Source organism: Fringilla coelebs (assembly GCF_963513975.1).
Source record: "Fringilla coelebs genome assembly, chromosome: 1".
Lineage (NCBI taxonomy): Eukaryota > Metazoa > Chordata > Aves > Passeriformes > Fringillidae > Fringilla > Fringilla coelebs.
The window spans coordinates 147639393-147664924 of record NC_140028.1 but is presented as its reverse complement, the minus strand read 5'-3'; the positions used below and the strand labels follow the sequence as shown (position 1 = coordinate 147664924).

Genomic DNA, 25532 nt, shown 5'->3' with positions numbered 1-25532 from the left:
GTCCCAAATTAATAAAGAAAAAAAAATTATATAACCAGCTTTCACCCTTTTCCTCTTTCCACCATCTGTACCATTAGCTTGGGCTGAAAGATAATCAACCCAAAGCCAAATTCTCTCAGCTGACTCACACTTAAAATGAGATGCAAAAATTTTCTCATCTTCCAGTATTGACCAAAGTGCTTCTGAAATCACACTTCCTCACCTGTCCTGATGACATTGAAAGCATCCTTCCTCCTACTACCTGGAATTGAAAAATAAAAGCTATAGTCCTGCTTTGTTCTTTTACCCACCAACCCCAGACTCTGGAGGAAGAAACAAGTGCCTGTCTTCCAACCACTGCCTCTTTAACTCCACTTTCTCCATACGCTGCAGCTGTAAATACTCTGCCCAGAAATGTCCTTCCCCTCCTCTAATGGTTACCTGAGAAGTAGCTCCATAGCAAATGATGTTTCCCCAAATGCTGCCAAGTCCAACGTCACTCTCCCCACCCCTATTCTACGCTCCCCCCTTCAATTATACCATCAAGAATTAACATTCTTTGCCCAGTTACTTTTTTTTTTCCCATGTTACAATGACACCCGTTAGATCCGTAAAAGACACATCTGCTGTTTTTTTCTGAAGCTCACTTCCAAAAAAAAAATTAAAAAAATAAAAAAGGAACTGAACCCAAAACCAACATGGGGAAAAAATGCTTTTGAGGAAGGTGTATTCTTTACATAACAGTCTTAAGTTTCCTCCACAGTTTGCAGCATTGCGTTTTCGAAGGTGGTAGGTGGTTTTCCTTTATGTCACGTAAGCTTTATGTCACAGATGCTCCGCTCAGAAGACAAACTGATAAAGAGAAACCCAGAAAACTGAATAAAATAAAAACAACTGAAGTGAGTTTGTTGAGGTTCTGAGGTACCTGCACCTTTTCTGCATTCATTAGTCGGCACCTGAATGCTTGCTGAAATGTCCTTTTTTTTTAATACAGTAGAGCAATGTGCTGGTAAAATTGATCCAATCCAAAAAAATAATAATAATAATAATAACAATAATAATAAAAAGTCAAGATAAAATAGCAGCTGCATTCATGGGTTTGTTGAATTTTTGTGATTTTGTTTTTTTGTACTTTTTTTTTTCTTTAAACTCTTTTTCTTGTTGTTTTTTTTGTTTGTTTGTTTGTTTTTGAATCCGCTGAGTCTGGAAAGACAAAAGTGAACCAGGACCCAGCGCTCAGATACTAGACTCTTTGGGTGGCAAGTCCACGTTGGTGACGGACGTCACGATGGAGACGAGGCAGTCCGAGGTAGTGCCGTTGACGGATTTGCGGATCTGCGCGATGCGCTCCTCGACGCAGCCGGCCGAGAGCCGCGCCTCCGCGTCGTGGTCCCAGCACTCTTCGATGGTCACGCAGAGCTGCGCCAGGCCCTGCGGACACAACGGCGAGAAAACACCTTCAGCAACATCGCCTGCCCTACCATGAGCGTCGTGCAGAATTCATGACCAACATCGCCTGCCCTACCGTGAGCATCGTGCAGAATTCAGATGCAACATCGCCTGCCCTATCATGAGCATCATGCAGAAGTCGTAATTAATGTCACCTGCCCTACCATGAGCATCGTGCAGAATTCATAACCAACCTCACCTGCCCTATCGTGAGCATCGTGCAGAATTCATAACCAACGTTACCTGCCCTACCATGAGCATCATGCAGAATTCATAAGCAGATAGTTTGAACAGATTGGCAATGGCATCGTGCAGGCTTACGGCATAGAATTGAGGCCAAAAGTGTTACTTAGTTTGCAGTAAGCACCTCCTTCAATCGTCACCCACTACAAGATTGATTTTTGAATCACAGTTATACCATTGGAAGGCCAGCAGCATTGCAAAATACCTCCTCCTGGGAGATGTTAGTACTTTTAGTACTGTAGCAACGTCACCTGCCCTGGGGGAGGCTGCTAGAACCCTAGTCACAGAAAATTTTAAACTTTCTAAAGTAATAAATGCCAACCCCCTAAGAAAACACTGCATTTAACCTACAGCCGTAGAAAAAACATCCAAAATTAAATGATAGAACTAAGATTATACGTGTATAATTTAAATAATAATGTGTAACATCACATAATAAAAAGCTTAAAGCTTTAAAATATAATAGTACAAAACAAAATAGAAGCTTTTGGGGATATAGGTAGGGAGAGTGACATTTGTTTATAATATAAAACAAAATAGAAATTTTAAAACAGAAACTAGTCCTTCTTCTTTACCTTCTTCACCTCCTTTTTCATAAGTTTAAGTAATATTGTGGAATTAAATAATCTACATTACAAAACACAAGGAGTTAGTTATTAAGTTAAAAATAAAAATAATTTAAGTATCATTTCTTGATTTAAAAGCTTACCCTTAAAAACCCTTACAAAAAAGGAAATACAACTCAATTTTTTACCTTATTAGTAAAATACTATAAAACTCACAACTTATGAAACTATAATTTAAATAAAAACTAATAAACATCTTAATCCGAACAAAAAATACCATCTCACAATTTAATCCCAACCTTAACAAAGAAAAAACAAAAAAATCAGCATTAGTGGTGTCCCATGTGAGGATCAAACTCACAACGTTCAGGATGCCAAAGGGATTTTTGCTTTTGTGTTTCCTTCATACATGTTCATAGCTCTGTAGACTATTGCTGTATAATTATATAACTCCTAGCTAGCTCCAGCATTTTTCCTACCCTGATAGGCAGAAAGACAAAACACATTCCAAAGGCTCCTGTCCTACCTTGTGTTTTTCTGGGAACCAAGGATGCACTACCCTCCCAAGCTACACTTTCTCATAAACAGAGTACAGCTGTTACCAATGGTGGGCTCCAGAAGAGGTTGAACCAAGAGGGGGAGTTACCTCATCACCCGTGTTTCTAACTTCTTGTTAATTATGCTAATCAGCTAAACTTATAAAGCTGCATTTGCCCTATGTGGGGTGGGCATTTTTCCACATCTGCCCCTGGAGGCCTCCAATCAAAGACCAGTTTTTATATTACTTCCTGTGCTAATATTGTCTCAAAAGTGTGTTGTTTTTATTTTTATATCTTTAAGGCATCATGGGCACCACCTTGTCAGTGGGTGGAGAGATCCACTCAACACAGCCAATGCTCTAAAAAACCCCTACAAGTATTTTTTCTACTGTATGCCAATTACCATGAGATAAGCTTCAAAAATTTCTTTAAATATGTGTTTTCATAGTTCTTTTTAAGCACCTGCTTTCTAAGGCTTGGTCGCATTCTGCCCCAGAAGTGCTTTTTTTAATATCAAAATAAATCCCAAGATTCAGCAGATGAAGCTTTAAAAGACAACAAGTATTAAGATTCCCATGGTGAAACTGTGAGAGCTGGCAGCACTGTATCAGTTACTATGAAACCATTTGCTTTGTTTGCAATCACTTCTCTCGATATCCCCAAAAACCTGAATTCAACAGTGTTTGAAGAATGCAGCTCTTATTTGAGCCCTCATTTGAAGTGGAACACACTTTTTTTCCTACAATCCACAGCTCTCCCTAACTTCTGGGAAATGAGTCTAGCATATCTGTAGCAGTTTGGGCAAAATAGAAGCATTTGACTTCTTACTGAAGCCCAGTGAGATGTCATCATCTCTTATCTCCCCGATCTAAGGAAAATCAACTCTTTTATTAAAAACATGAGCCTGAAATGAACTGCCTCTGGGAAACCCACACTACATTTTGCTTCATTGTCTGCTTGCTTTCACATCTAATTAATTTTTCCTCCATAAACTGCTCCAAGTCTTGCATGGTATCTAGCTTGTGAGGGGTCTGTCTCCAATGGTATGGATGGTTTTGTTTTTCTTAATGAAAGGACTTTATTTTCCATTTTTTCACCATGTTAAAGGAGCCCTACTAAAGCACAACATGCTCCACATTCAGCACTAGCTGATTATTCAGCTTGTTTAGTCTCTAAAAACAAGAGATAAAAAGAAAAGGGAGCACAAAGGTGTTGAGCAACCCCTCATCCCCCAGAGCTGACTGGCTAACACTGGGAATGCATAACCAATCCCTTATTCCCATCACACAGGAAAATATTTTGCACAGTTAACCAGGAGGGACGTACAGGATGTTTTAGCCAGTGATCCTTGAACACGGGGCGCATCTTCTTGTGAACCACCACTTCTTGCAGGTCCTCAAGGGATGGGTGCTGACCTATTTCTTCTTCAAAAGGCAGCATGTATTCATCCACTGGACCTACAGTGCACACAGAGAATCAGGTTAGGGTAGGAATGGCCTCTGCAGGGCCACAGTGTCCCCATGCATGAGTGAGTTGCAGCTCTGGAGCAACTCAACCCACTGCAACAAAGGCTGATGTTCACATGTCACTGCAGACAAATGTGATTTACATTCCTCCTGCACAATGGTCTCTGCTGTCCCTGCTGCTTGTCTGGCCGTGCATTTTCCACCTCGCTGAGTTACAAATCCAAACCCTCAGCCAGGCTTCCAGATCCCACCATTTCCTTGAGGAAGTTTGCCAGGTAATCCGTGATTTATTTTAATATAAAGAGCAGATGAACTCATCCTCCCCACATTTTAACACAATTCAACACACAATAACCTAGAGAAAGATTTCAGTATGAGCATAATTTCATTTTGGCACTGACTAACAAGGTCAAGTATATACAACACATAATTTCTTGCTTTGTGATCTGGTTTGTTCATAGGTTTGAGTCAGCCCTGACACACAGGAGCCAGATGCAGTTGTCCCAAGTACTGGCTCCTAAGTGTAAAATGATTTCTGAATGCTTTACTTATACCAGTTATGGCTGTGAACTGCCCAGGGCCACGGGAATGAGACAACTGTTATGAGTATCAGTGCAGATGCTGGATGATAGCAGTAACTTCTGCTTATTGAAACATCATTTGGCTTTTGGCAATGTGTAGATGCTCTCTCAGAAAGAGCAGCCCAGCTTAACTGATGGGCTTCTCAGGGTGCTCCATGGCACCACTTATGGTTTCTCAGTAGCAAAAAATGACCTCTTTTTAGAGTGGAGATACCTCAAAAGTGTCTTTCCAGACTAAAATAAAAGAGCTGACCACTTCATCTGGTCATGAATTGTGACACCAACAGCACAATGTTTACTCTAAAGAATGAAATCACTAAAGTGGCTTATCATTATTCTTGTTTACTCAGTGGCAGTCACTAAACCAAACTGAAACACTTGCTCCAATCAGGGTCACTTATGACTTTCCTTTTCCTCCAAGTGGAACCCAGGCTGTGAAGAGCTGCACTGGTGATCTGCAAGCTAAATGTGCTGTTTACACAGCATCACTTCTGAGCTGAGGTGCAGATGAGGCTCAGTGAAACTCCCCATCATCCCAAAGGAAGTCTTCCCTCTGACTCAGTGGTGCTGTGTGTGGCACCTGGGGTATCTCAGCTGCCTGGATTGGCAGGAGATCACAAACATGACAGGAAAAATGAAAGTGGATACTTGGGGCACCTCAACAGAGAAGGGCATTTCCTATATGAGTGATTTGTGTATCACTGTTTTACCCTTCTGTGCTCCCAGCTCCTCCAGCATTTTACCTCATTGGACTGTACATTTCTGAAAAGGAGACATTCTATTACCACACGCTTATGGGAGGCATTTTAATTATAATCACGCTCCTCAGTCCTACTGTAATGCTAACAAAATGTAATGCTAACAAAAACATTTCAAGTCTAGGTGAGGTGCTGTTGTTTTACAAACTTGATTTTCAGTTCAGAGCACCCATATCTATACAAGAAAAAAGTTGGAGGAAGCAGCCTTGGAGCTACTACAGCGATGTGACTGCTTCCCTGTCCTGCAAATGTCAAGGTCACTAAAGGACAGATGTGCTGACTGGACAGAAAAGATGGCCCACTTCACAGCATCATTTTAAGATTTAAAAAAAAGGAGAAAAGAGACACCATGAAGTTCATTACTTTTAGATCCTCCAAAGCTGTAAATGAAGCAACAAACCTAGCCCACTGCTGAGAGAGGGCTTGATCAGCAAAAGATCAATAACTAATTACTTATAATAGCAGGGAAATGGGCTTGCTGACCCAGGAAGATCCTTCCAGCCCTGTGTTCCTGCTATTTCACTAAGGTGCTTTCCATTCAGGCTACCCCCCTGCCCTGCATAATCCAGGTGACAGCCAAGCTGGCTGTGTGGCTCTTCTCAGGAGCCCAAGACATGCCCTGGTCACAGGCAGAAACGTAGAGTGCCACTGAGAGCAGCACAGAGCAGGCTCAGGAGTAAAGGACACCTCCTGAAAGGATCACCTTCTCCCTCTGAATTCTCAGCAATATGCAAGGTAACCAACACAGTAAAAAGTTCTTTGAGGTTGGAGAACTTACAAAGGTTATGATATACAGAGAGTAACACCTTATGTTAAAAAACAAAGGAAAAACAGGTTAGCTGCTTTTAATAAAAATATGCCATTGATTTTTTTTTTTTTTTTTTAAAGAGACAGATCCATTCTCTGGGCAACTGTACCACACTGAAACAGAACTCTCCCCAGGGAAGAGAGGATCTTTGTTCTTACCATCAACTGCTCTACATCTGGAGACTAGCTCCCACAACACCAGTCCCATTGCATACATGTCTATTCTCAGGAAGGCGTCTCGTTGGAAGTTGATTGCTCCCTCCAACACTTCAGGAGCCATGTACCTCCTTGTTCCCACCTACAGAGAAAAAACACAGCTCAAGTCACATTGCATTTGGGCCTCTCAGCCTCTGCTGCTTGGAGGTGAGTGACAGCTGGTTTCATTAGCCTGGAGGCCACTGCTGCTAAAGGTGCACCTTGCTCAAAAAACAAGCAAAGGGGACCTGTTTCTTCTGACACTGATTCTTATTAAGATCACTCCAGTCCAGATAAGCAACATAAAGGAGGAAGCCAAAGTGCAAGGCTACATGTGTGATACTCATTCAGTGCACACTATTGCTCTGGCAGAACACCCTGCATGAGAAAATGCTGTCTTTGGAGACACACAGAACACCCTGAGGTCAATTCTGGCTTGGTTATCTCAACTGTTGAAAGCTCAATCCTCTTTCACTCAAAAAAAAAAAATCAACAAAAACCTCAAAATTCAAACAAACAACCCCCTGAATAAACAAAAACAGAATTAAAAAAAACAGAAAAGAGAAAAAATTATATATCCTGAAATGGTAGGAAAAGGTGTTGGTTTGATGCCCTACATAAAACAAGTCTCCTACATCCACAGAGGTAGTAAAACATGAACCCTGGCTTGCCATGGTTTGGAAAAGATCTTGTTTTGAGGGAATAGACATTATAGTGCCTCCATTGTTATATTTAGTATGGTTCATAATGTAGGAGAGTAGACAGGACAGCAAATAAAAAAGCAGCTTTCTTGAGAATTGAAACACTTTTAATAATTTCCTTTAAGGATATTCTCATCTCTTCTTGTTGTTAGCTGAGGCAGTGGGGACAGAGTGAAGCCAGGATATAGAAAGATGCGCAAAATACTGGAAAAGTCAAAAAAAGGTGACAAAAATGAGGAAAGCTGAGTAAGGCTAACCCAGGAGAGTGTTCATTCCTTCTGAGACAAAGGTAAAAAAGGGAGACTACACTGGAGATGGGAATTCAGAAAGCACTGGAGGCACAAGGAGGGGATGATGGACTTGCTGTCCTGGCATGAGAGCAGAATGAGGGGCTGCTTGCTGCAACACAAAGGCAGAAAATTAAGAACCCATAAAATTGTAGTACATTGTTTACACAGTGCACAGCCAGTTGTGCCAAAGGTCACTCAAGCAGCCAGCCTGGCTGAATTCTTAAAATTAAATCAATAATTTTAGGATTATTTATACTAGTATTGTGGTATCAGTATTAATATTTAGGAACTTTAATATTTGTGTTATAGACTAGAGAAGTGGTATGTGCAGCAGACTCCAAAACTAAACACTTTTAAGATTCAGCTGGGCTGTCTTGCCTTGCTTTGGTCAAGAAAGGTTGGGCCAGATGATCCTTGAGTCCCTCCCAACATGATATTCTGTGATTCTGTGGATATTTATACCGAAACAGTAAAGAGGTAGTGAGCCCTGTGCCTGAAGGAGGAAGCCACTTGACCCCAGAGCAATCAGAAAGTTTGAACACCCTCCCCACTCACTCAGATTAAAGCAGCTCACAGAATTAATGTCTGAGCACAAGTTTTTATGGAAAAAATACACATCCCAAAGAGAATTAAATGCATCTACACAACCTAGCCCCCACTCTAGAGAAGCTATGGTAAGGCCAACTTTTTAAAAAGTTAAAGGTAATGATTACCTGTCCATGAGTGTCCCCTGGAGGTTTTCCAGGTTCAAACCGTACAGCCAGTCCAAAATCAGCTAGCACAGCTGTCAGGTCATTCTTCAGTAAGACATTTTTACTCTTGAAGTCCCTATGGACAAGGCAAGAAGTAAGGGAAAGGTTTATCATGGCATGTGTCTAAATCACACTGCAGGACTCACATTGTCTATAGGCTCAGCAGCTCCCAGTAAATCAGCTCCTTTCTTCCTTTCTTCCCAGAGTCCCAGCACGGCCAGTGCTGCAAACTTGGCTGCTCCTCACTGCCCTTGCCCCCAAAACAACAACCAAGCAGCCTGAGCTGACCAGCACAGAGTCAGCCAAACTCTATAGTGAATTAATCTCCAAATAAAATCTGGTCTGAAGGGGCTCTTTTAATTAGAGCAAGCTGTATGTAAGGCACCATTTCTTGCTCCAAGCACCAGCTCTGGACGCCCATCTTCTGGGCCCTTCTCATTCCCAAGAACAAAACCAAGGCAGGTCGAGAGAGTACATTACTCTTTATCCTAGTAAGGATGTTTGCTCCTATCTACAAAATTATATCTTTCTGGAAATCAGCAGATGCTGGTGAGACTCTCTCCACCCTGACTACATGCTTCAACAGACTTTTGCCATAGTCATCTATCAGCCTTCTGCTGTAATTGTTGGATTGATCTTCCCTGGAGAATTCAGAGGGCTGGAAAGCAAGCAGGGAAGGGGGTGAGGCCACACAGGCACGCTGTCAGGGTCAGAGCAGGCAGCTGACAGGCAGGTGTAAGAATTTGCACTAGAGATGGCGGCTCTGTGCTGGAAGGGGACATTTGTGTCAGTCCTGTGCTGCAGAAGGATCATTTCAGGGCAGCTCAGGTAAATCTGCAGGGGCTGGGAAGGGTGGGGGGTGGAGGAAGATCACACTGAGATGCCGAACCAGTTGAGCCCTGTTCCCTGGGCTTCCTGCATTTTCATCTGAAAAGGAATGTTTGGCAATCTAATTAAATTACAGACCTTAGACAGCAGATGGCAATTGTCCTGTATGCTCAGCATTATAACTTCCCTATCATCAATTCACTCGGTGACCCTGCTGATTGCAGGACATTGCAGGCCTGCACAAAATAATTAATGAGGGCAGATACGATTGTTCTGCACTAGAGAGACCTGTCAAAATTCTTTGTGAAGAGAGAAACTGCTGGACCATAGAGAAGGGGCTGCTCCCTGCAGCCTCAGATGCCAGAGCATCAGCTCAAAGCACTGCAAGCAAAAATCACCCAGCCCCTGATTCTGAGCTTAAAATATCAGAGGAGAGGATTTATCCTCTCTAAGCTAAACACAGCGTGATGGGCATTTCTGGCTTGAGGATTAAGATGGGGAAGTGGGTGTGAAGTTGGAGGGCACTGTGCAGACAGTGAACCCCAGCAGAAACCAGCCTCCATCAGCTCTAGGGACTCAGTACAGCTTTGCAGAGCCTCCCAAACATTGGTACCCCTCCATTACACAGAAGAACTGCATTTCCCACTATCTGGCATCTCAGAGACTGCCTGCTTCCATGCTATAGCAGTTTCCCTACAGGCTTAGGAAACAGCCATCATCTAATGACATGGATAAACGCCTTTGCTCGTTCAGCTTTAGGGGATTATGCCCTCAGGATGGTACAGATTGTGCACGAGATTTTTGCAAAGCAGTGGCTCGATGAGGACCACACAGAAATTATCAGACAATCTGCCTGAATGATGAGGTTCCAAGGTGAAACAAGATGTAAACCACCATTACTGTACCAGCATGTGCTGCTGCTTCTCACCTGCAGTGCCCTTCAGGCATGCAACAGTTAACTCCTACATCTTGATACACAAGCAGGGATTTCCCTTTGCAATTCCATTTTTTCCCCCCATTTCCATACATTTCCCCATTTTTCCATGCTTTCCTTCCTTCCTTTCACAAACCACCTTGAACTGGCAAGTCTGAGCTGCAATGCAAATGTATGCAGACCAGGGAGAAGAACTTAATCCAGGCTGTGCCAAGCAGATTTCCCATAACATCATATGCATTAGACCATCCTAAAATGGTCACTGCCACAGAAAAGTGGCGTGAAAAGAAGAATTTTTTTTTTCATATAGCACTTCAAACTAGGGAATACAGAGCAAGCAGACTATGAGCAATGGGTGAGTTAATTCGATTGAGACACTGGAGATTTTATTTGCAGCTTCCACGTGGGGGCACTTTTGGACCAACAAGTGATTCCATAACCTTAATCCTCCTTGTAGTGCCGGGGGCCGGAGAGGAGTTGGCTGAACCCCTGCCCAGCAGTGACTGGGGAGTCCCACCTGGCAACCCCAGCATCTCCATCCATGTGCACTGTGGGAAGCCGCTCAGAAACACCCCCCACGCCCCCCTTTCTAGATTTAAAATGCATTTAGTGTTTTCTTTCAAAAATAAAATTAAAAGCAGTGGGGTAATCCGAGGGAAATCCCTTGTGTCCTGAAACCCCTCCTCCACTACGTATGTGCTAAATTCACACAAATGCTGCATTCTACAGCTTTTATCACTCGCTAAATGGACAGGGACACTAATGAGCACGATCTGTTGCTTTAAAGCCTTTCTATAGCCTTCCTCTGTTCCCCACCCTCAGGAATTTTCATCTATAAACCACTGCCTTTATTCTACAGGGACAAATGTCAGGGACACAGGGGTCAGCTCCAGGAGCAGCACAAAGGCAGCTGCAGGTTCTTTCAAAAGCCCCCAGCTCTCCAAAACTTTCAGGTTTGGGGAGGTAGGGTGTTTTGGGGGGAGGGATACCCAAGCAAAAACAGGGATTATCTTGCCATACATGAAGCCAGGCCTGCTAGATCAGGTACAAATTGCTGCAGCTACGTGGTCTTTAAGTCCCTCCTAGATGAAATGCGGTGGGTGGCGGGGGAGTATGGCCACGGATTACAGTCTGTAAATCCCTTCTGGAAATCTCCCCCATCCTGCCCCGCCACAGCAAACCATTCAGAAGAGATGCTTTAATCTAGGGCAAGCAGTGTGGGACTTTGGAGAAGGGCTGAAGCATGAGGATGGTTTAACCCAACTGCTTTTTTGCTGTCCCCTCTGCATTGACACCCAGGTGGGTTGAAGCATGTGCCAGGAGGTCTCAGGAGCAGGGTGGCGCCTGCTGTGGTGTCTCTCCTAAGCACCCTGGCACGATTTGGGCCTTTTAAAACTACAGGGATAAGTAACTAGCAACCATTTCCTGACTTTCCACAATTTCTCCATTTTTTACCTAATGATCAAAGGCTCTGTGGGAAGACACACAGTGGAGTTATCAGTCTAAATCAGGGAAAAATAGGGTCCAGCTCCTGGTACAGCCATAGAAATACACAGACAGTAATGTGATGGATGATATTAGCAAGCCAAGTCCTTTCAAAGAGAGGTTCTGCAGCAGCAGAATTCCTTTCTACCAGAAGGGAAGAGTTGATGGAAGAGGGAAGCCCCTACTCTTTGGACATTCACCATCAGCCACTACCAACTGCGTTATTCCACAAGCAAGACACTTACTTGCCCCTCACCATTTTATTCGTGGTTGAAAAAAATTCTTGTCTTAGCACAGGATTTGCTGGGTTAAAAGGCCTTTATTTCCTTAAAGCACTTAAAAAAACTTCCTCCTCCATTCAACAGCATCATTTTAAAGACAGTGTCAACAAAGGAGGCATTACCTGTGTGCTATGGCAGGTTTGTGTCCTTCACCTTTGCACCAGGGCACATCTTCATGAAGGTAGGACAAGCCACGGGCCATTGTTTCTGCAACATGGCAGAGCTCATTCCAGCTGATAATGTTGCCCTTCAGGTAATCTGTAAGAGAACCCTGCAGAACAGGACACTGTCAGTTCTTAATCATAGACCCCTCTATATGACAGACGTGCCAACTCATCAGTTTATAGAATGGCTTAGAGAGTGCTTGAAAAATCTGAGCCTTGACTTAATGGGGGGGGGGGGGGGGGGGCAGGGAAATCACTAGTGAAAGCAAAAAGAAGAAATAAAAATCAGAAGTGTCCATGAGTTTTCAGCCCTTGACAGCACAGACCTCCTGATGTCTACTTATCTGCCAGGGAAAGAGGTAAGGAAGGGAAAAAAATCACCTTTAACCAGAGCAATTAATCCAACTTCAGCAAGGAGAAAGCCTTCCATGCAAGATGAAGCATTGCATCAGCTGGCTGTGGCAATGATTGACTCAAGAAGACCTTGGATTTACCAGGGGGATAACAACTGCTGGCTCAACCCCAGATTTGCACGTTTGTTTTAAGTGTTAGTCATGGTTTATAACTGAAGCAATCCATGAAGGGAGAGATGTGCCCCAAGCCTCAAAAGCAAACACGGAGCCCATCTGCAAGGGGCAAGTTGGGTCTGTGAGATCTGTCTCCCATGATGCTCACCTATGCACATCAAGACATGGTGACCACTACAGATGTGAGCTGTGGCCTTTTGTGCCCCTCTCCCTTCCTAAATCCCACTTTGATTAATCTTTTGTTCGCATAGGAAAGCTTTGAAAACTAAAGGAAGGGCATTTGAAGCAGAGGAGCAGGAGCACTTTGCCACCACAAAATCATGGCCCACCAGCAACAGACTGGGGGGATTACAAGGATTATAATCCTGCTGTATCACAACCAGCTCCCTCTCTGCCTTCCCAAAATGTACATGCAATGATACATTACCTTGTCGTGGAAAGCTGTGATCAGCCAGAGCTCTGTCTCCAGGTTTGTCCCCCTTTTCTCTGCTGCTATAAATTGCAAAAGGTTTTCATGCTTCATGCCAGGAGTGTTGAAAATCTCCCTCTCACTCTGCCAAGATTGCTTATCCTGAAGCAGGGAGAAAGGCACCATCAAAGATCACACTTCCCTTTAAAGCAAACAGCTCCTTCAGTTCAGTCAGAGCTGCTCACACTCCTCTAAAAATCATGCTCCTGTGTTAGGATGTGATGCATCCGTTCAAAAGGAGGCTGTTTTCCCTAAAGAAGAAAGACAAGTTGCTGTCCTCAGTCCCCTCTCCAAAATGATCCTCAGCTGTTCCTAAAGGACATGTGTGGGGAGCAGAGAGGAAGCCAAGCCCAACCTTACTGAGAAATAATATTTTTCAAGATTTCCTAAGGATTCTTGCAAGAAGAAAGCCTGAGCAAACAGCACCCAGGATCAGCCTTGCAGTGTAATTGCTGCAATTGCAAAATCTAATCTAGGCTCTATTGAATATTTACTAGTAGGTCACAGCTGGCTTGGACAGAAGATATGCAGATCTCCTTTAGCAACGTATGACAATAAATATGAGGTGAAAAAGTGATGCAGGAGACAGCAGAGGAGCACAAAGATGTTTCTTGTAATTTTTATTTCACTTGACTTTTGATTGCTTTACTCTCTTCATCTGCAATTCCTAGAGAATCAAGTCAGGAGTGTTCAAAGGTTTCCTAGAGCAGAAGACAGGAGCTGACAGAAATACTGCAGCACAATTAGCTCTCACAGCACCAGGGCTCTGCCTTTGGAGGCTGTAAACTGCTTACAAGGTTTGGATCCAGATTTACAACCCACCCAGGCAGGACACACAAAGCCAGGGTTCTGGCCCTTTGTGTGCACTCTGGGCACTGCAGCTGCACCCTGCCTTGTGGGATTTAAACAACACAGGCATTTGCAGGGAAGTTACCATACCCTGTAGATTTCAGAATGTGCTTGTTTTTGCCCTTCTTGCAACAAGTACTACTGCAGGAAGCATTTGGTAATGAGATAATGCAGGGAGAAGTGTAGGAAGGAAGGGTCCTTGAACTTTTTCCCCCAGCAGAAGAGCCCAAATGCATCTTTGTTGTGGTCTCAAAAACCATAATCTCTACAGGCACTTAGAGCATCTCAGCACCAGTGGGGAAGCCCCTGGCAAGTAAGAACCTAATGCAGTGTCCCTCTCACCTGAATAGGGAAGATTTTCACTGCTACATAGTCGTTCATCAGCTGAGCCTTCCACACACAGCCAAAGCGTCCCCTTGCCTTGATCTCCAAGAGCTGCAGGGGCTTTAGGCCAACCAGGGGAGAAGGGGGTGGTGGGCCAGGATCCTGCACAAGAGAAAAAACACTGTCACCAGCTGAAGCTGGACTGTAAAATAAAGGGAGGGGAGAAACTGAGATACTGCACATGAGGAAAGGAGTGTGAAGTGACATTTATTTAATACAAATTATTTAGGTACACTCTTTGCAGCAAGAACAGCCTGAAATTCCCTGTCTTGCTTGCTCTGTAGGGTTTTGGTATAGAATATGTAAAACAATCACTTTGTGACACTACTGCCAGCCATGCTCTGGGCAAAACCTGAATTCTCCTGTGTTTTCAAAGCAAAAGTTATTTTGGGTGTAAAGCACCGATGTCCTCAAGGCTACCTCCTGCTGGAAGTGGGAACCTTTAGATCTTTGTGACCAGAGAGCCAACTCCATCTAAAACCTCCCACTGCTCTTCACTACATTAGCATGTTCCATGCCACCCCAGCCATGGGCAGTGAACAGGTCTGTCAGCATCACACAGATCACATCTGTTTCAACTCTGCATTTGTCCAGGAGAACAGTGTGACCCTGTAGAACCTGTGGGGTTGGAGCTCTGTCCTACCTGCTTTCAGATGGGAAAGGTTCACAGTATCATAGAATGGTTTGGGTTGGAAGGGAACCTTAAAGGTCAGCCTCTTCCAACCCCCCTACTATGGGCAGGGACACCTTCCACTAGGCCAGGTTGGTCAGAGCCCCATCCAATCCAGCCTTGAACACTGTCAGGGATGGGGCAGCCACAGCTTCTCTGGCACTCTGTGCCAGGGCCTCACCACCCTCACAGAGAATTTTTTCCTAATATCTAATCTAAACCTGTTCTCTTTCAATCTGAACCCATTCCCACTTGTCCTGTCACCATATGCTCTTGTAAAAAGTCCCCCTTCCATCCTTCTTGTGGGCTCCCTTCAGGTACTGGAAGGCTGCAATTAGGCCACCCCAAAGCTTCCTGCACCATTCTCTCAGGGTTCATAAAACCTGAGCTTCATCAGGGAAAGCATCTTCCCTCTTCTCATAGAGCTGGCAGGAACTTTATCATCTCTTAGATCTCTGATGCTCTACAAAGTTGTCTGAAATCAGGCAATGGGTTTGAGAGTTTGGGAGGGAGGGCAGCCATCAAGCAGGGCTGTTTTAAATCCCTCCCTCAGCTATCTCAGACAAGGTGGTAACCCCCTAAACCCATCAGTCTGACACTTCCATGGAGGCCAACTGTCCCACCAACTTCAAAAATTAGTGAAGTGTCGGAACCCACGGAATTCCTCTGGCTGCCCTGGAGGACTCGAGCCTCTGCCCAGGGGGCTCAGAGACCTTGGCACAGGGCCCAAGACCCCTGTGCCTGTGATTTAGCCCTTGGAAAAAACAATTACCAACCTTTATATGAAGAATTACAAGTCAAGAAAGTTTAAGTAAAATGATAGTTAATTTATCATGGGGTGAAAAATAGATTTTTGAGGTTTTTAGCGTGGGGGCTCGGGGTCACAAGATGGAGGAATTTGGGTGTGCCTTGTCCTTTTTCTTTCTTCTTCCTAGCCTCCATCTTCTGGGTGATGTTGGCATTTTTAGATTGGTTTAGAGTAGAAGCTCACTGTGTAACATAGGTGATAGGTGTTGGGAAGTTAATGTAAATAGTGTACTATAGTGTTTCTATAGTAGTTTTTAGTATAAGATAACACCACCTCTGAGGCGGGCAGTGTGCCTCAACCGACCTGCCAGACAGACCTCGGTGGGCCGGAGAAAGAATTTTACAGATAAGAAACAATAAACAACCTTGAGAACGAGAACTGAAGAGCTCTGACTCCTTCTTCGACCTCCAGGCTGGGAAAAAAGACTTTCTAACGCATCTCAGGGTCGCTCTGACCAGCAGAGATTGCGAGAAGAAGAAAAGTTAGGCCACCTGACAAGAGTTTTGCAAGGCTCAGACAAAGAGGAGCGAGTCCCTGACCTCAATGATGTCCACGTGGCCGTAGGGAGGCTTGCGGTGCCGGTACATCCAGAAGGCCAGCAGGATGGCCATGGACAGCACGGCGATGGGCAGCAGCGAGTACACCAGGATGTTCAGCAGGGAGGGCGTCGGCGGCGGCGGCTCGTATATGACTGTGAGGAAAGAGCAGGGTCAGAGAGGAAAGAGGAGCTTCAGGAATGCAGCAGCACTGTCAGCTGCACATCCAGAGGCAACCAAACCCCGTGTGTCCCTCCAATCCAAAGATGGCAGTGCTGGCTGGCATGTCCCATGATGAGAGCCCCAAGGTTCAAAATCATCTTTACAGTCTGATTCGTACTGATGGACAAACCTTTTTCCTCTGTGTTTATGGTCTTTAGTCATATTTACACTGGGTGCCAGCAAACCAATGCTACATGGACCACCTTTGGTGTTTGACAGGATGGCTGGCCAAGCTCTAGCTCCACAGATGAAAAACATCCCCCGTGGTAATTGTAAAGGGGCATGACTAGGTGCTAAAAACATAACTGAGGTACAATTACACCAAGAATCTGCATCTTTATACGCAAGCTAAACAGGAAGTGACATCTGAAGTTTTGTCCTTGTTTCATTCAAGCCCAAAAATGCCAAATTTGATGCAAAAATCTATTTTTACAGAACCAAGAATTTCCAGTTCTTGGGGTTCAAAGGACGCTTCAGGAAGGAATTTGGTCCATACACCCCATCCATCAGAGGGATTTATAATGAAATGTGAAAGGTGTGGAGGAATGGTTTTCAGTATTGGCCAAGTGTCTACCAGCAAACTGAAGCTGAAAACGAGTTTTCAGGGCTTGAATGAGTTAAACATATGGTATCTAAGCCTGATGCATTGGCTAAGGTTACCCAAACATTGGTTTTTGGCTGATCAATGGGCAAAAGCACGTTGCTGAGGGCAAACAAAACAAAAAGACATAAACATGACATCAGATTCAACTCCATGTTCACAGTTCTTGTATGTAAAACAGCAGCATTCAGAAGGCTCCATGGTTTTCTCTTCTCCCTAGAAGTAATGTTAGTAATGGAGTTACAATGGCCCAAACCACACTTTGCAAGCTGAGCCTCCATCTGACCTTTATTTGAGCTAGGTATTTCTTGTTGGGATACATAAAAGCAGAACATTTCCTCCTCTTAACCCCTCCAAATGTATTAAGACAGCACGAAATCCCTTGCAGCATTGCTTTACCTTTCACAGTGATTGACAAGTTGTCAGTTTTTAGTAAAATGCTGCCGGAGCCACAATCAAATGCACTATTCCCACAGTAGTTCTTGTTCCAAATTACATCAGTGCAGTTGAGACACAAACAATGGGAATACTAAATGGAGCCATGTTGCTATGTTGGAGACAGGGAAGGAAAAAATAGCAAGACTTGCCAAATTAAACAAAAAAACTGTGAGAGAAAGAATATTTGCTACTAGGTTGCTACGGGTACGTTAATAACAGGAGATAATATAACCCATGTAAACAATTAAAAACCTATCAGGACAGCCCAGGAAAATCTGATAAAGGTCTATTGGAACATCTCAGTAAATGCAGATAGTTCAAACCAACCTAAGGAAAAGATTCACCTGTTTTAATAGTTTTTATTGAATGATACTTTAAATATTATACATGATAAAAGAATCGCTGTTTTTCTATTAGCCTCTGAAGAAGGTCCTGCTATTACTTTTCTTCCTTGATGCATATCCACAGACTCTGAAAGCTGACACACACCCTTTCCCTTTCAATCCCCAGACCAACAAAACAGAATCAAATGCAAAAATTCCAGATGGTCAAGGTATCTGGAAACTCATGACCTGTGAATTTAGTGAGGAAGGTGTTAAACACCTTTTAAGAGTTTGAGGCTCAATCCATGCTTTATAAATCACTCTGCCCTCTTCCCCTTGTGTGGGATTTTGTTTTGTAACATCCCACAGTGAACTGTCCTCATAAAGAAAACCTAACCCTTACTGATGGTATCCAAAGTGTTGGTACAGCCTTAGCCATAGAGTGAAACAACCTTAAAAAACTATTCTTAAAGAACTGTAGCAAAAGGATTTCTGACTTCATAACCAAAACATCCAACAACTTAATGTTGACATGAAGCAGAATCAGGGGAGGTTTAGGACAGATATTAGGAAAAGGTTCTTCACCCACAGGGTGGTTGGGTACTGGAACAGGCTCCCCATGGAAGTGGTGACAGCACCCAGCTCAGAGCTCAAGGAGCTTTTGGACAACACTCCCAGGCACATGGTGTGGATCTTGGGGGTTTCCTATGCAGGGCCAGGAGTTGGACTCGAGGATCCTTGTGAGTCCCTCCTGACTCAGGACATTCTATGTTTCTATTAAAGTCGTTGGAAAATGAGTCTAAGGAAAAGACCCCAACTCCCCAGCCTCCCAGTCACTCACCTTCTGGGCCGGTGACTTCAGGCAAGTGAGTAAATTTCTCATTGCAATAGTTGCCCTCGCAGCAGCAGAAAAACACCTGAGGGTTTTCTTCTGTGGCTACACACTCCTGCCTGCACCAGGGAGGGACAGACACAGAATGAAGGGGAGAGAAAAACATTGTCAGCCAACTCCTTCCTCTTGTCTTTGGGAGCCAACCTGCCCCAAATTGTCTTCTCCACACACCTTTTCCTGCACTGCACAGATCAGCAGTCTCCACTTATGGAGAACAACTTGGCACTCAAACACCCCTGTGGATAGCAAAGACCCTTGAAAAGACTGCAAAGGAAACAAATGCTTCCATATGTACTGAGGGCATTAGATGGTGAGTAATAAATAACAGCTACTGCTGCTAACAGAATAAGAAGGAGAAAAACGACAGAGAGATGCCTCAGTCCCTGAGCAGTGACTTTCCCACAGCCCATATGAACACTGCCAGGGCAGAGAAGTATTTGATGATGCAATTAAAGATTGTGCTATAAAGCACACACGACGAGGGCTGAGCTAAGGCTGCTCCCACAGCCTTGAGCATCCCCAGCTCTGCACACTCGAAGGGCACCAGAAGCAGCAGCCAGAGCCCTGCTGCAGCAGGAGAGAGCTGCAGGTCTGAGGGCATGCAGTGATAGCTCAAGGTAATGGCTTTAAACTGAAAGAGGGCAGGTTTAGGTTGGATATGAGGTACAAATTCTTTACTGTGAGGGTGGTGAGGCACTGGAACAGGTTGTCCAGGGAAGCTGTGGATGCCTCATCCCTGGAAGTGTTATAAGGTTAGGTTGGATGGGACTTGGATCATCCTTGGTCCTGTGGAATGTATCCCTTCCCATGGCAGGGGACTTGAACTAGATGATCTTTAAAAGTCTCTTCCAACCCTAACCATTTGAGGCTCCTGTGATTCTCATTTTGTTTCCAGCGTTTTTAAGTTTAATTTTCAAGTGCAATCTCCTTCATAAAAAGCTTATTTCTGCACAAAAACCTTTAAGAAAATCAGGTTGCAGCTCTCATTTTCTGCCTCTGCCTCTTATCCAGGTACTGCTACAGCCTTCCCAGCACTGAGATTTCCTTCCACATTGTGCAAGGCCTTAGGGGACTTCCATGGATCAAACCAACTCCACTTCCACACATCCTCCCTCTCCCCACAGATCAATGCCAAAAGAGATGTGCAGTGATTTTTGCAGTACTTTACCTGTCATGTCTTTCTGTTTCTTAAATGCTGCTTCCCTTCCCTGCCACCTTTTGCTGTGCTATGCTCTGGTTTTAGTTATTATGCTTGCAAAGCTCCTCTCCACAGAGAACTGTATCAAACTGTTTCCTGAAGCCCAGCTAAATTATATGCATAACTTCCTTCCCTCGACCACTTGGAGGAAGTAGCAAAACAATCATAAGCGTTTGACATTATTACTCATTTCTGAACCCCTGCCAAGCCTCCCTTTCTGTGTTATCACTGACATACTGCCACGAGAAGAATGGAAAGGGCTCTCTTCAATCCTAGCACTGGGTAGTTTTCAGTGTTTTTCTCCCTTTGGGGGAAAAAAATGGATATAGCCAAACTGTCTCTTCCAAGGTCTCAGCTGGGAAGCACTTGGTTTGTTTTTCAGGCTCTCATTTTTTTCAACTTCAAAGCAAAAAAGCAGCCATTTGACTTATTCAAATGAACAAAGATGTTTCAACAAGTTAAACAGCGTTTCCAGATGCTTTTTTGTGAAATCAGATAACAAGCCCTTTGGATTTAACAGCATCAGTGTTGGAGCCTTCAATAGAAAACACATCCTTTGCTAAATCTGTTGGTTAAAAAATCAAACTAATGAGTGAAAACAGCCTGCTCCACATCTGCAGTTCATTATCCCTGTCTCTGAGTGAAGCCATCCAGGTATGCATGACATGTTACACTTAGCAAATACTACAGCTGAGGCAGAGGGAGAGAATGACACATTTTTCTGTGGCAGCTTTCAGAGAGGTTCACGTGCTCTGCAGGGGAATGTGAACATGACCTCTCCAGCAGGGCTGTGTAAATAAACGAGAGCACACAAGTTGATTTTTAAACACTACCTTTTTCCTATAACCTTAAATGTACATGTGCCACGTTCTTGTTTCCTCAAGATAAAGAACAGAGTAAGGAGTTGTCACCCTCAACAACCCAACCCTTGAACTCCAAAATTTTTCCACCTTCTGGTGACAAAGGAGGCAGCATTTGGCACATCCCAGCATGTGCTGCTCCAAAAGCAGCTGCAACAGCCAGAACAGGACCATGCCCTGCATCCAGGGACACAGAATACAGGTGCATCTGCCAAGGCTGCTCCCAGAAACTCGGCATCCAATGGTGCCAGAGACACAAAGGGCATCAGCAGAGCACCACTGATCGAAAAATCATCTTCCTAGCCACTTCTGCCACCTTGGGATCCAACACTGCCTGCATGGAAGTCTGCCAAGCACACTCGAGGGAAGAGAAAAAATGAAAAGGACTGCATTTAAAGAGGGTTTACTCCTTTATATAATTAAAGATAACCTTTATTTCAAATGTTGCATTTGATATTTTTACTGTTTTTTAATTCTCAGAAGGGCTTTTAGCTTTGACCTGGAACTTGTGGCTTTGAAAAGTCAGGCAGTGGAATACTGGATGCTCAATTCTAGGGCTGCAAAAGGCTGGTGAGGAGCCCTGGAAACTTTTTACCATTGTAACAGAGCAACACATTATGACAGAGTTTAAGAAACACTACATCCCTGCAGAGACACTCAGTGACAATACAAGTGTCACTGGATATGAGAGCAGGCACTGAAAGGAGAATTCTGTTTACAGTAAACATTTCTGCTTGCAAGTAGGAAACTCCAGTGACCTTCTATTCTCAGAAGAATCGGCATTAAGATGACTAATGGGCCAAGGAGGATTGATTTATTGGGAAAGAATAAAAATTTAACTATATATAGAGCCTGGCTACTCAATTGGCAAGGGAATAGGTGTGGTAGGAAAGTAACTCTGGCGCTAATAATAGAACAAAGATGAGGAACAACTTACAGTTGAGATAAGCCAAGACAGCAGGCACAAAAGCAGGGGAAGTGTACAGCACCAAAGGGAGAAAACACTGCAGCCATGGGACAAATCTAGTTCCAGCTTAACCCCACAGCTTAGCACCTGATCTTCTTAAAACTTTCAGAACGAGACGCTACAAAGATGCGCAGCTGAGAATTGCACAAAGGTGAGATCGACTCACATCGGTGTTATATCAAGGGAAATCCTTCAATTTTATGTTGCTAATCCTTATTGAAAGGGCTGGGCTTGGCTTGGTTGGTTGGTCATTGGTTTGGGTGTTTTTTTTAACAAAACCCCTGAGCTCAGAGCTACTCAACATTGTCCTTTTCAACTGCAAAACTTCATAGGGCTGTTTTCTTTAGCTGTAATTCTTTCCCCCTTTGTAGAATTGCATCAAGGGAAGTGAGAAAAGACTAGTTAATTTTCCCAGCTATTTAATGAGCCTGGAGCCTTCACACTACAAAACCTCACTCCTTTTCAGCTTGCAACAAGCAGTGACACACAAACTCACATTGCTTTTGCTCCCCACTCTTTCTCCTGGCCCTCCTCTTCACTCAGCCAAAGAACAGTGGAACTTTTTGCAACATCACAAACGTCAGAATATCTCAACCCCTAACCACCCCCAGATATCTGTGCTTTTCTAGACAGCTCCAAATGATTCCAAGTTTTCACTTCTATCACCAAATGCTCCTGGAAGAACATATTGCTCTTCATTTGATGGTACAGGACAGGTTTTTCAAAGAATGCCAGAATTATCAAAGCTTTGCTGGGGAAAGAACAAACAAAACAAAACACAACACAACACAAAACCCCTAAAAGTGATTTTTGCAGCTTCTATTTAGAAAGTCAAAGCAGGTAAGTGACAATTCTGAGAGCTGCATTAGCAACAGAAGCAATTACAGGGAACGCTTTTGCCAATTAACTTGGACTTGCCTTCTTTTCCTCTACGCAAAAAAATCACGAGCTTTTACACTTAGAGGGTCAATTAAACCTGTATTTGGCTAAACCAGCTGGGCTATTACCTGTCATAGCAGTTGAAGTCATCTAACCAGCAGCCTTTCTTCACCAGCTCGATGGAGCCCGAGTTGTTTCTCCAGGAGGCGTAGCAGTGCAGCCGCTTGTCCTTCTCCCCCTCGCAGCGCTCCACGCCGCTCTGGTTGGTCTTCTCCAGCTCCCAGTTGGCATTGTAGTAGATGCACTCCCTTGTCTCAGCCTCCCCGTGGCCTGGCCCTGAAAACAAAAATCAAGCCCCAAGAACATTCAGGTGAAATCAGAAATAGGGAATTGTATGGGTCTGTTTTAGGTGATGCATTTGATGCCCTAGGAGCTGAGGAGCTCAGCATGAAAGCTTCAGCACAGAGTGGAGATTATTCTTCTCCTCTGGGGTGAGGTGGGAGATGGAGAGGTCAGGTTTGCCTAAGCTCACACAGTATGGTAAAGTCAAGAGCCAAGCTGAGACCTTCCCAGATCTCTTCTGGACAATGCTTCAATCTTAAGACCCTAAAACAGGGGATGCACAAGGCAACACATACCCAGGAACGTCTAACATTCACAGAAACCTTGTTTAGGAAAGACAGCCTGCCAGGGTGCTACTTGATGCTTGCTTGGATGTCATGCAGTGGAGTTACTCTCCCTCTGCACCACTACTTTGGGAAACACCACCTTAAAATACCCAGCTTCTTCCATGGTTATAACTGAGAACAGATAATATTCATCCTGCAGAGGAAGGCCAGACCAGTGGCCATTCCTCACTTAGATCCTGGTTCAGGCTTACTTGGGTAAGACTCCATATGATAAATGTCATGGTTTTAGCTGCATTTGACACAGCTCACGGCACCTCTCCACCCAAGCAAGACCTTCAGCCACAGAAAATTCTGCTGCCCAAACAACACTGGCCACCCCAAACGGGTGCTTGGCCACCCCAAACAAAGGAGTCCCCATAGCCTGTGGGTCTTCCCTCCTTTAGAGCCTTGTACCAAAGGACTGTGGAGCTCCTCCTGCCCCAGGGAAGCAATTCTCCCATAGCCACCATGGGGCAGAACTGAAATACAACTGCAGACACATCCATTAAAGACAGAGTCAAATAAGGGAACACTGATATTTGCAGGTGACCTGTTCTGTCCCAAACCTTAGAAATCCTCTCTTCATCTGGAAATATTCTGCTTTGTGGCATTTTGAGGATTAGTTTAAAACAAAATGTAGAATGAAACAAACACACATCTTGTAAGCAGACAAACACAAAAGATACCATGAGCCCTGTACCATGATGATTCTGTAAATCATGAAACGCCCTGCAGCCATCTCTCCCTGGGATTACCCAACCTAAGGTAAGGTCAGGCCTGGCCATTATTTTGATGGATTGCAATCATGGAAAATGTAGGTATCTCAATAAAATGTGTTGACAGCTGGGTAGAAAACACAAATAGGTCCCTCAGGATGGTGAAACAAAAGTGCTGTTCTCCCAAAATAGCCAGACCTCTGTGAAGCCTAGAAAACCACAGTTCTGAATAAGCTAGGGGTGATGGATCCAACCTGCTCCCAATCCCAACACCTGGACTCAGCAATGGGTAATTTTCATGGCACAGAACACTCATCACACTGGGAAGATCTCTTTGCAAGCTGCTGAGGTGTTCAATCCTTCAATAACACTTTTTAGGAAGACTGCTTAATCTGCATCGTGGGAGAGACTGCAAGGGAATAAGGGTATGAGAATGTCATAAAGCTGACTTCTGAAACTGGAAATTATATTCAAAGCACACACGAACAAGAGCTCAATTTCAATAGCACCTGCAGGTTTTATCAGCTCTTGCAAAGCTCCATCAGAGTTTTCCTCTGACAAGTTGCTTACAATAATGAAAACAACCTACCAATATCCCTCAACACAGAACAATGTCAATATTGACACTCCTTGTTAAAGCCTTGATATTTGTTCTCTTGATACTTACATCGTGCTTCTTTAGGGCAGATTAAGCATTTTTGCTAAATACTTGTTAAATCAGCAGGAAAGCAAAAGAGCTTTCTCTTGTGTGTGGGGGTGGAGAGCAATATCTTTTTACTTATAAAGGAAATAATAAATATCTTAACTGCATAGAATCATAGAATGGTTTGGGTTGGAAAGGATTTTTAAAGGTCATCTAGTCTGATATCCCTGCAATGAGCAGGGACATCTTCAACTAGGCCAGGTTGCTCAGAGCCCCATCCAACCTGACCTTGAACACTTCTAGAGCCACCACCTCTGTGGACAACCTGAGCTAGAGTTTCACCACCCTCATTGCAATAAGTCATATGTCTTCCTGCTGGTACCTGACACCTAATCCTCACTCATGATCTTCTTCTCCACTCCTGGAAATACACTTTGTGATATCATTTTTATCATCCCAATCTGAATATCGCTTTTGATCAAGACAGAAATTTCCTCTCCCTCCCCAACTCTGTCTCCCAGAAAGCTGGAAGGCTTAATGAACAATTTCACTGGAAAGCAGCCCCAAAATCTAATCCTAGCTCAGCCACCATCATCTGCAACCTCAGGCAATATTGTGTAGCCTCTGTTTTCCCCACCATAAACGACAGCCAATGCGATGCGCAGAGCTGCGGTGAGATTTGATATTTCCACTGTGCTTTGCAAAGGGAATGTTGAAAAGATGTGAAGCAGGAGCTGTATCGGCTCTGGGACCAGCAAACCAAGGCTGCTAAATCCTGTTTTGAGCCCAGGCTCCCTTCCCCCAAGACAGTTGTCTTTTCTGGAACAAGTTTCAGCTGAAGAGTAAGAGCTGCTTGCAAACACG

General features: G+C 44.0%; 1 protein-coding gene across 1 annotated transcript in view; it reads right to left on the bottom strand.

Annotated features, from left to right (window-relative positions):
• Positions 1-981: 981 nt before the first annotated feature.
• The window catches only part of ACVR2B (activin A receptor type 2B), a 100286-nt gene continuing 75735 nt past the window's right edge, over positions 982-25532 (bottom strand). The window contains exons 2-11 of the mRNA XM_084201958.1: positions 22770-22977; positions 18687-18796; positions 16265-16416; positions 14206-14349; positions 12973-13116; positions 11977-12125; positions 8288-8402; positions 6548-6686; positions 4103-4233; positions 982-1410 (exon numbers count right to left, since the gene is read on the bottom strand). Coding sequence (XP_084058084.1) covers positions 1216-1410; positions 4103-4233; positions 6548-6686; positions 8288-8402; positions 11977-12125; positions 12973-13116; positions 14206-14349; positions 16265-16416; positions 18687-18796; positions 22770-22977 — 1487 coding nt within the window. The 3' untranslated portion in view covers positions 982-1215. The remainder of the gene's footprint in view (positions 1411-4102; positions 4234-6547; positions 6687-8287; positions 8403-11976; positions 12126-12972; positions 13117-14205; positions 14350-16264; positions 16417-18686; positions 18797-22769; positions 22978-25532) is intronic.